Source organism: Chaetodon trifascialis, chromosome 15 (genome assembly GCF_039877785.1).
Source record: "Chaetodon trifascialis isolate fChaTrf1 chromosome 15, fChaTrf1.hap1, whole genome shotgun sequence".
Classification (NCBI taxonomy): domain Eukaryota; kingdom Metazoa; phylum Chordata; class Actinopteri; order Chaetodontiformes; family Chaetodontidae; genus Chaetodon; species Chaetodon trifascialis.
The window spans coordinates 5486360-5498619 of NC_092070.1; the positions used below are offsets into that span (position 1 = coordinate 5486360).

The 12260-nt window shown below is 43.6% G+C and overlaps 1 protein-coding gene across 1 annotated transcript; it reads left to right on the forward strand.

Annotated features, from left to right (window-relative positions):
• Positions 1-4338: 4338 nt before the first annotated feature.
• Positions 4339-12009, forward strand: nags (N-acetylglutamate synthase). Its single transcript, XM_070982131.1, has 8 exons — positions 4339-5770; positions 6307-6587; positions 6770-6983; positions 7136-7316; positions 7546-7585; positions 7805-7936; positions 8086-8268; positions 8612-12009. The coding sequence occupies exons 1-8, from the start codon at positions 5396-5398 to the stop codon at positions 8790-8792; spliced, it is 1587 nt and encodes a 528-aa protein (XP_070838232.1). The 5' UTR covers positions 4339-5395; the 3' UTR covers positions 8793-12009.
• Positions 12010-12260: the final 251 nt, after the last annotated feature.

Sequence of the window (12260 nt, forward strand, 5' to 3'; positions counted from 1 at the left end):
GTTAGCCTCTGATTCCTACATTACAGAGAAAAGCCTCAAATCCTCACATTTGATGAACTGGAACCAGACAGTGTGGAAAAAAAAATTCTGGTGATCAACTAACCACTTAATTGACTCATCATTTCAGCTCTACATCTGCCCGTCAATGTTAATCAGGTACAGATACACATTTGATGTGAATTCTGCAAAAAGCATCTGGGTTCAAAAAAAAAAAAAAAAGTGGTGGTTTAATGCGGTTGGTTTAATTGTGTCATGGTTGTACATTTATAGATTACACCGTTCTGAAAGAAAGTATCAATCTAATGAAAGTTCAATGAGACACTGGTGCTAACATTACATGACAATATGATCACGGGCTATAGGCGTAGTTAGAAGTAATGGCTCATATTTACAGTGGCTAGGGCCTCAAACATGTAAGAGTCAGTGCTTTGCCAAGAATTAAAAACATATTTAAGCGTCTCGACCACATGCCCTCTTCAAAAGGTGTGTTTGCTCACTAAATTGCTGTCAAAGCCGTGTATTTTGTTTCACTTTCACGTGTGTACAGAAAAAATGAATTGTAGTCCCGCAAGTTAGTCAAAAATACTTTCAAATGATCTCATGATTACCTGTGAAAAATACCATGAATTGCTGCACAATAAACATCTTCTAAAGAAAGCTGAAAGTACATCTGACGCTTGTTTCAGTTCAAAAGTACCGAAAGCTGATTTAACCTGAATATTCAGAGTCATATTGTTTCTTTGTTTTTGTTGATATTTATCTTGCTGGTTAAATGTTATGTTGGTGTCAGTCCTGTGGTACACCCACACCCACACACACACACACACACACACACACACACACACACACACATAGATATTGACTTGGGTCACTTTTGAGGACATTATAGAGTCTTACATTAATTTCATAGAAACCTACCCCACTCAAACTATAAGCATTAACACTCCCTAAACTTAACCTAAACTTAACCTAAACATAACCTAACTTAAACTTAACTTAAAAAACTTAAGCTAAACTTACACACACACACACACACACACACACACACACACACACACACACACACACACACACACACACACGCACACACACACATAAACATAGCTACAGCCCCTGGTGTCTACTGCCCTCTACTGTTTCTCACACTTTATATTGACATGTAGTCATAGTGGATGCATTAAGCTTTACTTCGCTTATTGTTTTACTCTGCCACATGAGAAAATGAATTGTTCTGATGACATGTAAAGTATAGTCAATATTTTGGGACTATATTTGATGAGGTGAGATGTTGACAGAGCAGAAAACAGCGACAGTTTTCAAGTTAGTGAATTTCTTAATGGGAGTTCGAATGACCTCTCTTTAATATAACTGTAAGCTGCTTTAAACTGGTTCTGTGTGTTCAGCAGCGCTGCTGTCATAATAAACAATCATATGATATATGATATGAATCATCATTCATTCATATGTGTATGAATGTGCATGCACCTGTACTGTATGCTGCATTAAGTGTTTCATGTGAATCAAAGTTACATTTTAAGAACTGTTGATGGTTCAAAACAATACATTTCAGTGCCTCATAAATTTTTGAAAAAGATCCCCCTGCAACCTGTCAAATGATCAATGTACGGATGTAATTCACTAATATTATGGATTCTCACTTCACACTAATGCCACATCAGCACAGGGGAGTTCCAAGACCCTTCAAGAAACCTTCAGGAACAACTTTCTCCAAAAGACCAACTTTTTTTTGTCTTTTTTTGACACTGGATCCAAGTGAAGGCTCATGTTTTTAATGCCATATTTATATCTTATTAAACAAAAGAAACATAAAAAATGTCCTGTCGATCCCTTGAGGAAATTTATCAGATTTTGCGCAGCTCCCTCTGGAGACACAAACCGCTTTATTCAAATGTTTCACATATGTAGTCATAGTAAGAACTGTAAACAAACGTTCCCCTTTGAATAAAAGTATTGTGAGCGAGACAAACTGGAATTAAGTCTTGTTTATGCAGAAGAACAGACCCTGTAACAGCTACAGTATTACAGTACATATTGTGGGACTATATTTACTAATGCATTAACACTAACAACAAGCCCTGATATTTAAATGATGCTTCCCTTACACTTCAAGAACAATCCATGCCACTGAAAATGCAGAGAGAACTGAAGTTAGTTCAAAAATCATTAACGAAACATCTTTTTCATTAAAAGATTTTGACTGAAGTGATTGTTTGCTGTAACAGTTTTTGGGATCGGGGCTTTTGGCAGCATAAAAGCTGTGGAGTGTCAGTCGAGGCATTTCGAGTTAAACATGAGGAAGCTGTCTGTCCTTCTATCCTCGAGGGGGATCGGAGGGAGGAATGTTTTCCCGTCGCACAAAGCCTTTGATCTCACACCCCCTAATCGCTTCCTGAAGATTACACAGTACGTGCACCTCTGCACTGCCCTTACTGTGTGTGTGTGTGTGTGTGTGTGTGTGTGTGTGTGTGTGTGTGTGTGTGTATGTGTGTGTTTGCCTGAGGGCAGCCAGGGCAGATGTAGTCCTCTGTGCCCCGCCTGATGACAGACAGAGATAGGGAAGAAACAGAGACAGCAGCATGATGTCATCAAACAGTGACAACCAAGAGGAGTTATAAATAAGTTTGGCGGTCACACTGAAGTGCTTGAAGCTTATAAACTGACCAAAACCATCGGCACATTTTTACACTACAAAAATAAACAGATGGAAGTGCTGGTAAAGCCAGCTGTCATATGACTTTGGCAGGTCACAGCGTTATTATGGTTTTTGGGGGCAGTGAAGGCGTCTCAGGAATAGCAGGGATGGAACTGAAGACGCAAGAGCATTTGGCTTGGAGGATGAGCATTGATTGAATACTGTGTGGCTAAATAAAAGGAATATAGGAAAAAAAAGAAAGGTGAAGCTGAATATCAGTGACACTGAAAGAAAAACTGACTCCAGGCAGATGTTAACGAAAAACACATCATGATAAAAGAACCTGTCAGATGAAGGACATTCTCTCTCCTCATTATGTAACCTTGAAGATGCTGTGGTATGTTGGTGTCCCTACACATTAGACTGCGAGGAGTGTATCTATGAGCTACCACTACCTACTACCACCACTGGGACTGTGGTCGTAGAAACTTACAACTGTGACTATAATCTGATCAGTTTGGGAAAGTCCACCAAATTAAACAACAAATATCTAATTTGGTCATGGCCTCCAGAATGACACACACACATCTCTGCACATGACGCCACTATCAGCATGACATCAGTTCTCCGATGTGACGACGCTATAGTTAATGTTAGGCTATGTTAGGCACAAAAATGACTTGGTTGACTGGTTCGGGTGAGGGAAAGATGATGGTTTGGGTTAAAATGACTTTCTTGACGTTGACTTCATGGTGACAGTAATAAACACGTGGTGAAGGTTCTGGAACGGTCGTGGTCGTGCTTCAAAAAGAGAAAAAGGAAAGGCTGACTGTCGGTTGCAAACCAGAAACAAACAGTGTTTAAGTCTGATGTTTTGTTGACTGATCCAACCACCGGGACCTCCTCCCTACGTGGACTTTGTTGTTCGATGACAGCTCCAGCCTTCCTCCTCTCCTCTCGTCATAATTACTTCAGTCACTAGAAGGATTTGTCATTTGAGGGTCAGCACATGTCAATCTGGAGCGCTTGCTCTAATGGCTGATGCTGTGGTTCTTCTTGAGAAGACAGTGTCAAAAGAAAGCCTGGATGGTGGGCAGCAAGTGCCGAACTGACACCAGATTCACCTCCTGACACCTGCGTGTGGTTAGGACTGGGTTTGGAAAGGCTGCAGCTTCACTGAAATGATCATCAAGTAAACACGCCATGTCTCAACCAAGGCCTGTGAGTGCCGAAGAGACCTTAAAAAGGCCCTGTAGTCTCATCTGAAGCCTCCCTTGGTGCCCCCATGCAAGAGTTCTGGAGAGTTTTAGAGACAACGAATGAAAAGCAGAGAAATAACAAATAAAAATGATTCTAACTATAGAAACCTGGAAATAACCCTTCAGGGAAAATTTTTGGGTCAAATGTAAGCTCCCTAGTTTTGGAAAAATGGAATCAACATCACAAAGTTTTGATTCACATGCAAAAATGTTGTAGATCAAATCACTTAAGATGCTTACAGTAAACCTCTTTACCTCATTTTTACGACACATCCCGAATGCCACACTTATGCAAGCCTACTGGGGTTTTGGAGAGTCGCAGCCAGGTACTGACAACATACACAACCTCACTCACGCTTGAATTTCATTGTGTGCATACTGTTCAAAATTAAAAAAAAAAACAAAAACAAAAGCAAAACAGAATAATATCCTTCTTTTGGGTGTGAAGGGAACTTTACATATCGACATTTTACAACACTTTAAATATATCATAAAATAAACATGAATTACACAAACATTTCAGGTGTACAGAAGACTTTTTTTTTTTCTCAGAGGTAAGGCTCGGGTCAGCAGGGCCTGATCACTGCAGTACCCCTCTCTCTCCTCCAGGGGTAGACAGAGAGCACACAGCTGTAACACTGTAACGTTGTAGTGCATTATTGAAGCAGGAATTCCGCGTTTTTAAAACAAACAATTGCAAGAAATCACCAAAATTCCACAAATTATAATTCAACAGTAATTACAAATATGTACAGCTTGTGTTTTTTAACAAAACACGTTAACATCCACACATTAGACAGATAGACAAAGATAAGGGGAGCCATTGCAGTTAAAGCCTCCAACTGCAAACACTCAGTTGGATCAGTGGTTCATGCAGGGGATGTGGAGGGTGAAGCAGTCTGCAGCACAGCCAGCCTTCTCTGCCAGTCTGTTCAGTTTCTTAACATCACTGGCTCTGATGCTGCTGTCACCACAGATGGCTGCAAAGAACAAGACCCTTGCAACAACAGACTGGTAAAAAATCTGCAAAATGTGCTGCACACATTAAAACCAACGCTTCATAGACAGCCTCGGTGTTATACCTCCAGCTATTTGTGGTTTTCCCACTTCCTTCTGTTCTTTGACAGGTAATTTAACACATTCACACATACAGTGGGTCAGTGCATGTTACTGGCTCCAAACTCCATCCAGCTGCATTTCAATTCAGCAGCAAAACACCTGCAACACCCACAACACCCACAACCTCAGAACATGTCAGCATCTTGATTCACTTGAGATGTTTCTCTCTAACGATAATGCAGCAAGATGAACTCTCCGCCTTTCAGAATAAAGCAAGTGGCTTCCACCCTCCACGGCCCTCAGCGGGAACCCGCCTCATGGTGAAATGCGAGAAGTGCCGACGCAGCAGCGCGCTGAGTGACTGCGCGTCCGCCGCAGAGGCAGCCGTCACTGGGTATCAGCGGGAACTTTGTCAAGAAGCAACATGGCCAAAGTGAACAGCGGTTCCTCCGGTTGTCGGGCTGTTGTGATGGCAGGAAAGTACCTGTCGAGCCCGTGTCCGCCGGCGCTGACCCGGAGCTCCGGCCAGCGGCAGCGGAAGATGTTCGGTCCGCAGCGCCGCGTTATGAGCTCCGACGCGGCAGGCACGGGAGGAAAAACCGCGGCTTTGGCCCAGCAGGAGTACCTGGGCTATTTCTCCGCCGCAGACCGACATGTGCTGGCCAACCGGAATCTGATTTACCGGGACGTGAAGGCTTTTCTCAATGAAGTCGGTGGAGACCCCCGGGAGGCTCGGTACTGGCTGACCCAGTTCCAGAGAGCGACTTCGGCTCAGTCCCCTGCTTTTGCCGTGCTGGAGGTGAGCTATGGTTCACTTTAAATCAAGCACAAAACTTCATAAAGCATGGTGAAACTTTGTCTCACATATAATCTGACTGCGGTTTATTGAGATGAATATGCCAACTACCCATGCGTGCCACACACACACACACACACACACACACACACACACACACACACACACACACAAAGGGAGGGTGAGAGGGGGACCGTTATGTCACAGTTATGAAATCATGGCAGGGCTATCGCGATCATTGGTGTCATACTTATAAGACACTATTTCATTAAAACCAATAAGTTACTTTTGATGAAAAGTTCCAAATGCAAAATTCTGTGCTCAATACTGACTTTTCTACAAGTGATGGAAATGAAAACCAGTGATGAGCAGACTTTAAAAAAGTCCAAAACAAAGTAAGGTATGCAAAGTATACTAAGAAAAGTAAAGGTAGAATATTGTATTTTCTAATAAATACTGTATATTATTTACAGATTTGACTGCCAAAACCTGCAGTTATACATTTGCACCACACGCCTGTCTGTCTCTGTCTCTCCCAGGTGGACAGCTCTGTGTTCGACAGCAGGGAAATGGTTCAGAGCCTGGCCTTCGGGCTCTCCTTCCTGCAGCGGATGGATATGAAGCCTGTGGTGGTGATGGGCCTGTCGGATCACGAGGAGACGGGGCCCAGGGAGCCTGTGGCCGGGTCCCGGTGCAGACGAGTGCTGGTGGGTCGGAGCCAGCAGCTGACCGAGGCTCTGCAGCAGCACTCAGCCTCTGTCCTGCCACTCTTCTCCGCTGAGTCCTTCCTCCTGCTGCACGAAGCCCCACGTGGAAGCAGGTGAAGGTTGAGGCGTAGCGAGCCTCCAGGTTTCTTGTTACATTAGGAGGGTTGCCACTTTGAATAGGTGTGAATAAGCACTTGTTCTCCATCGCTGCTTTTCTTCCATACGTTTCATTCCTACATCTCTGTCCATCCCTCTGACCCCACCTTCATCCTCTGCCCTCTCCTCTCCTCCGCAGTGTCCCACCGTCCGTCACCGTGGACACCAGCCTCCTCCAGTGGAGCCTGGACTGCGGGACGATTCCTCTGGTTTGTCCAGTGGGGAGGGATGGCCGAGGTTGCTCGGTAATGTTGGACCCAGCGGAGGTGTTGGCATCTATTTCCCGAGCCCTGCAACCCCACAAAGTCATATTCCTGAACAACTCCGGAGGCCTCCGCAGCCAAGAACGCAAGGCATGACACATGGGAATAGCAGCAATATTATTGTTTGCATTGACAGGTTTGCAAGTCAGACAGACTGCAAAGTCCAGTCTAGAATAAATGTACATGCACAGTCGATGAAATGACTTGTACAACTTCTCCTCAACTATATATTTGTACTACAGGTGCTGGGCACAGTGTCATTGCCCTGCGACTTGCTCAGTCTGTCGACGGCGGCGTGGCTGAGTGCAGCAGAACGCCGCAGAGTGACCACCATAGCCAGGCTGCTCAATCAGCTGCCGACGGAGTCCTCTGCTGTGATCACCTCCGCTGACACGCTGCTCAGCGAGCTGTTCAGCCACAGAGGTGAGACTGCCGATCGACTCGCCAGCTTTCTCTTGAGAGACGTGCACATTCACATGCATGGAAAGTCTATTTTTAGGTGTAACCCAAGAGGGCACTGATCCATATTTGTGTGTGTATGTGTGTGTGTGTGGGGAGGGGGTCACGGCCACCCAACGGTGATTAACATGAGTATACATATAAATGTGATGTCTGTCACAGCTTGTTCTTTCCATCTTCACTTCTGGCTCAGGGTCTGGGACACTCTTCAAAAATGGAGACCCCATACACCGGTGAGTTCACACATACACATGAACATGAGTAATCTGACCTGTAATCCCACATTCAACTCATAATCCAGATTACTTTATCCCACGTAAAACAGTTGCTCTGTCCTTCACAAGTTTAACAGAACAGACACTGCATTTCATCTGACGCCTTCAAAGTAAATGGTGTCTGTGTGTGTGTGTGTGTGTGTGTGTGTGTGTGTGTGTGTGTGTATGTGTGTGCAGGTACAGTTCTCTAGATGGGATTGATGTAGACCGTCTGCTGGCTCTCATCAACAAGTCGTTTGATAAAATTCTGAGGCGAGATTACATCGACTCTCTGCAAGGACGACTGCACTCCATCTACCTCTCTGAAGGGTGGGTGTTAATACTAATCCAGATCAACGTTAGTATTATGGTCTGCGTCCTGTCTTCCTTAATAAACAAAGATGGAAGTATTTAAAATATATGGATCTAAACCCAGTGGGCCCTCTTCTTGAGGATTTCGTATCCCTTTGTCCCTCCAGCTACAGTGCCGCAGCCATCATCACCATGGAGCCGGTGAACAGCGGCACTCCCTACCTCGACAAGTTTGTGGTGAGCAGCAGTAAGCAGGGTCAGGGCACCAGCCACATCCTGTGGGAATGTATCAGACAGGACCTGGGCAAGCTGTTCTGGAGGTCTAGAGCCACCAATAGGATCAACCCCTGGTGAGACACCCACTCCCATTTTAAAACTGTCATGTTGTTACATTCTGTTCATTAGGCAGATGCCTTTGCCCAAAGTCTGTCTGTCCATCCATCCATCCATCCATCCATCCATCCATCCATCCATCCATCCATCCATCCATCCATCCATCCATGCATTGGATGGTCTGGTCTATATTCCACCACACCAGCCTTTCTGTACTCTGTACTGCTGCATATACACGAACTAAAATATGACGGGGTCAAGACCGACTGCTCCACACTCAAATAGGTCCCTCAGTGTTGCTCTAACATTCATTTAAAATGAACAGTGGAATTGACTTGTGCTCTGTCTCTGTATGTTCAGGTACTTTAAACATTGTGATGGCAGCTTTGTTAACGGGGTGTGGACCGTCTTCTGGTTTGGCCTGACAGACATCAGAGATTCCTACGAGCTGGTGGAGTACGCCAAGAACCTCCCCGACTCCTTCCGTGCCTCCTCTCTCGCTGCCTCCCAGCAGCCCCCCACACCTGCCGCCGGGTCCTGAGCTGCGTCTGCCCAGGTGCTGCCTGTGTAGCTCTCTCTCGCTCTCTCTCTCTTTCTCTGACTCAGAGAATGATTGGTGCTGTAGTTCCTTTTAGTTCAGAGGCTCTGTTTTTTTTTTTGTTTTTTTTTTTTGTTCAGCCTTGGAGCGATGGACATTGTTTTCTTTTTTTTTTTTTCTTCTCATTTTTCACTTTTCCTTCTCTGGACTTGGTTTTCGTGAGTTTTTCTCTTACCTTGAAACTTGAAAGCCAAAGCTGCAGTGAGCATTTCATACATTATACATTACAGTATTTTGACCAGCTCTACTGAGTTTACACAAAGTGCAGCTTACTGGTCACAAGGGGACCTACTCAGCCCAGAAAACTGTCATATGGTATTTTCTGTGGCTCTGTAGGGAGCTTTTTAACGTTTGAGGAAATAACCCTGATCATGTCATAGTGATGTCATCAGGGTTGCCATGGCTTTGGCATGGAAACTCCAAATTCTTAACAGAAAGCCCGTGTTACAAACTGCGCGTGTGTAGATGATGGACGTTTACCAGTCAGGCAGGGACTGATGAAAGATGATATCAGGTTGCATTGTGGGAAATGTAGGATCACATGTTTTAAGCCTAAATGTCAGCATATTTTCAACTTCGGTTCTGACCATTTGATTTTTCAATTAATCACTTGCAAGTCCCCCTACTTAATTAGCAGGGGTACCCCTTTAATCCATGAAATCGTGTTGTCACATGTATTAAAGAGTGACAGATAAAAGGAAGAGGTTTTAACAGCTTCCTTTTGTTTTGGCTGGCAGAATCCACTACCTTTTTTGCCAGCTGTTCAGAAAAATAGCCCTCCTTGCCCTGGTTCTCATGCACTTGTTTAATGCCAAAGGGAGTATTTGAGTGTAATATTATAGTATCATTAACACACTTCAGACCAAACACTCCTCATGCCCAGACAGGCTGTACACTTATTAAGTGTCTCAGAATCACTCTGTGGAGTCGTACTGAACATTAAAAACACTCCTTGAGAGTTAACGAGTTATTTATGGAGCTTCCTACACCAACCCAAATTATAGTTTTCCTGTCGCTGCAGATCGAATTATTCATGGTAAAATTCTAAATGCATGAAATGGCATCACTTTTTATGTATTTTATTTGTGTGAACAGATCACTTTAAACAAACAAGGTTGGATATGCAAAGAAATTAGTGATTCAGAAATTATTAAATAGCTTAACAACAATCGCTAGTACACACTCTACAGTAGCCTGTAAATAAACATTGCCAAGCCATCTATATGGCTTAAAACAAATGCACATGAAAATGCAAAAAGATTCTATGGAGTGAGGATTCGTTGCTCTTCTCCATCATATATGAGAGCAAACTGAGCAAAAGACAGTTTTTGATAATAAAAACTGACTAATAGAAGAATGAAATATCCCATTTTCATACAGTGAGTATTCAGACTCTTCACTCAGTACTTGGTTAAAGCAGCTTTGGCAGCAGTGACAGCCTCAAGTCTTCTCAGAAATGATCGCACAGGCGTGGCACACCTTTGTTTTGGAAGTTTCTCCCATTCTTCTTGGTAGAATTGTTCAAGTTCAATCAGGTTGGATGGGGAGTGTCGGCCATTTTTACCGGAAATGCCTTGTTAAGTTCAGGTCCAGACTTTGGCAGAGCCACTCCAGGACTTTCACAGTCTTCCTGAAGCCACTCCTGTGTTTTCTTTGGGTCGTTGTCTTGTTGAAATGTAAACTTTCAGTCCAGCCTGAGAACCTGAGCACTCTGGAAAAAGCTTTCACTCTGATTGCTCTGTATTTTTCTGCATCCATCTTTGCCTCCATCCTGATGAGTCTCACAGTGCCTGGAGCAGAAAAACATCCCCACAGCACGATGCTGTCGCCACCGTGTTGGACTGCAGGCATGGTATTAATGAGGTGACGCTCAGTGCCTGGCTTCCTCCACACATGCCGTTGGGAATTATGCCACACAGGTTTCACTTCTCATGGTCTGAGAGTCATTCTGGCTGTCATGTGCCTTTTCATGAGCAATGGCTTCTGTCTTGTCACTCTACCATAAAAGCCTGATTGTTGGAGCGCTGCACTGATGGTTGTCCTTCTATAAGTTTCAACCATCCCCACAAAGGAGCTCTGGATCTGGATCTCAGTCACAGTGACCTTTAGCTTCTTGGTTACCTGTCTGACCAAAGCCCTTCATCCCTGATTGCTCAGTTTGCCTGGATGGCCAGATCTAGGGAGACCGCTGGTGATTCCAAACCATTTGAGAACGATGGAGGCTGTCATGCTCCTCAATACCTCCGATGCTGCAGAAATATTCTTGTATCCTTCCCCAGATCTGTGCCTTGACACAATCCTACATCAAAGGTCTACAGACAATTTTCTGGACCTCATGACTTTTCACTCTGACATACAAGCATCTCAAGGACCAATGATAGAGGTAGGATGCACCAGAGCTCAGCAGTGAGTGTCATAACAAAGTGTCTGAAGACTTGAGTGAATAATGGGATGTTTCAGTCTTTCCAGTAAATTTACAGAACACTCCAAAAACCTGTTTTGGATTTGTCATTGGAGTACTGTGAGTAGATTGATGAAAAACAACTGAATCCATTTTAATCCATTAATGAAATGTGGAAAACTTGAATAGCTGTAGTAACTTACCAGAAAAGTGAGGTTTAAAACATGTTACACAGTGGGTTTTTTTTTTTTTTTTTTTTTTTTAGTTTTAGCCTGGAAATATACTGGATTTGCTGTTCAGTGAATACTAATTTCCATAATGAGACATTTCCTGCTGACCAGTTTTCATTCAGCATTTAGAATGATCTGCTGGTCAGATGGTGGAGTTTGGTGCAATTTTATTTTTGAGCTGTTGGTGGAGCCTTCAGATCAGCAGTGTTAACACAGGCAGGTTGAGCAGATGACAGACAAACGACAGTCTGCCGGATGAAGGAAGTGGGTGGCTGGACATAAGATTAGACTTTTGTTCATTCCAAGTCTTTCGTCATCTCTTAGCAAACCTCTTCTTCAGGCACGTTGATATGTCTGATGAGCTAAGAGGCAAATGAAAACAAAAAATGCTTACACATACACACCCAAGGCTTGTATTGTTTTTGGGAGAGAAAGTAGCAAAGACGGGCCTTTATTTGATTTGTATGCTCGCAATATGATTTTCTGTTTGGAGAAAACATGCAAATAATAAACCCGGACTTTTTATTTCAATCAGAATTGTGTTTTTTTTAATGTTATATCAAATACAGTGATGAAATGGTGTGTGTGTGTGTGTTGTAGACGTAACAAATGCATAGGAGTAAACGGTTTGATAAATTGGGAAGCTCTTTCCTCCTAAGTTGACTCTTTAAAGCATTCTTAAGTGTAATTCTTAGAAATTTGATAAATACAGAGCCTGCTTTAGACCCAGTGGCACCCAACATGGTATCATCAGCATAAAACTGCAGTGCTCATTTGGAG

Bases quoted from the DNA above. Each gene is read 5' to 3' on its own strand.
- nags (XM_070982131.1), top strand. From the start codon at position 5,396: ATGGCCAAAGTGAACAGCGGTTCCTCCGGTTGTCGGGCTGTTGTGATG. The intron at 6,588-6,769 runs GTGAAGGTTGAG...TCTCCTCCGCAG, and splicing joins GAAGCCCCACGTGGAAGCAG to TGTCCCACCGTCCGTCACCG. The intron at 6,984-7,135 runs GCATGACACATG...TTTGTACTACAG, and splicing joins TCCGCAGCCAAGAACGCAAG to GTGCTGGGCACAGTGTCATT.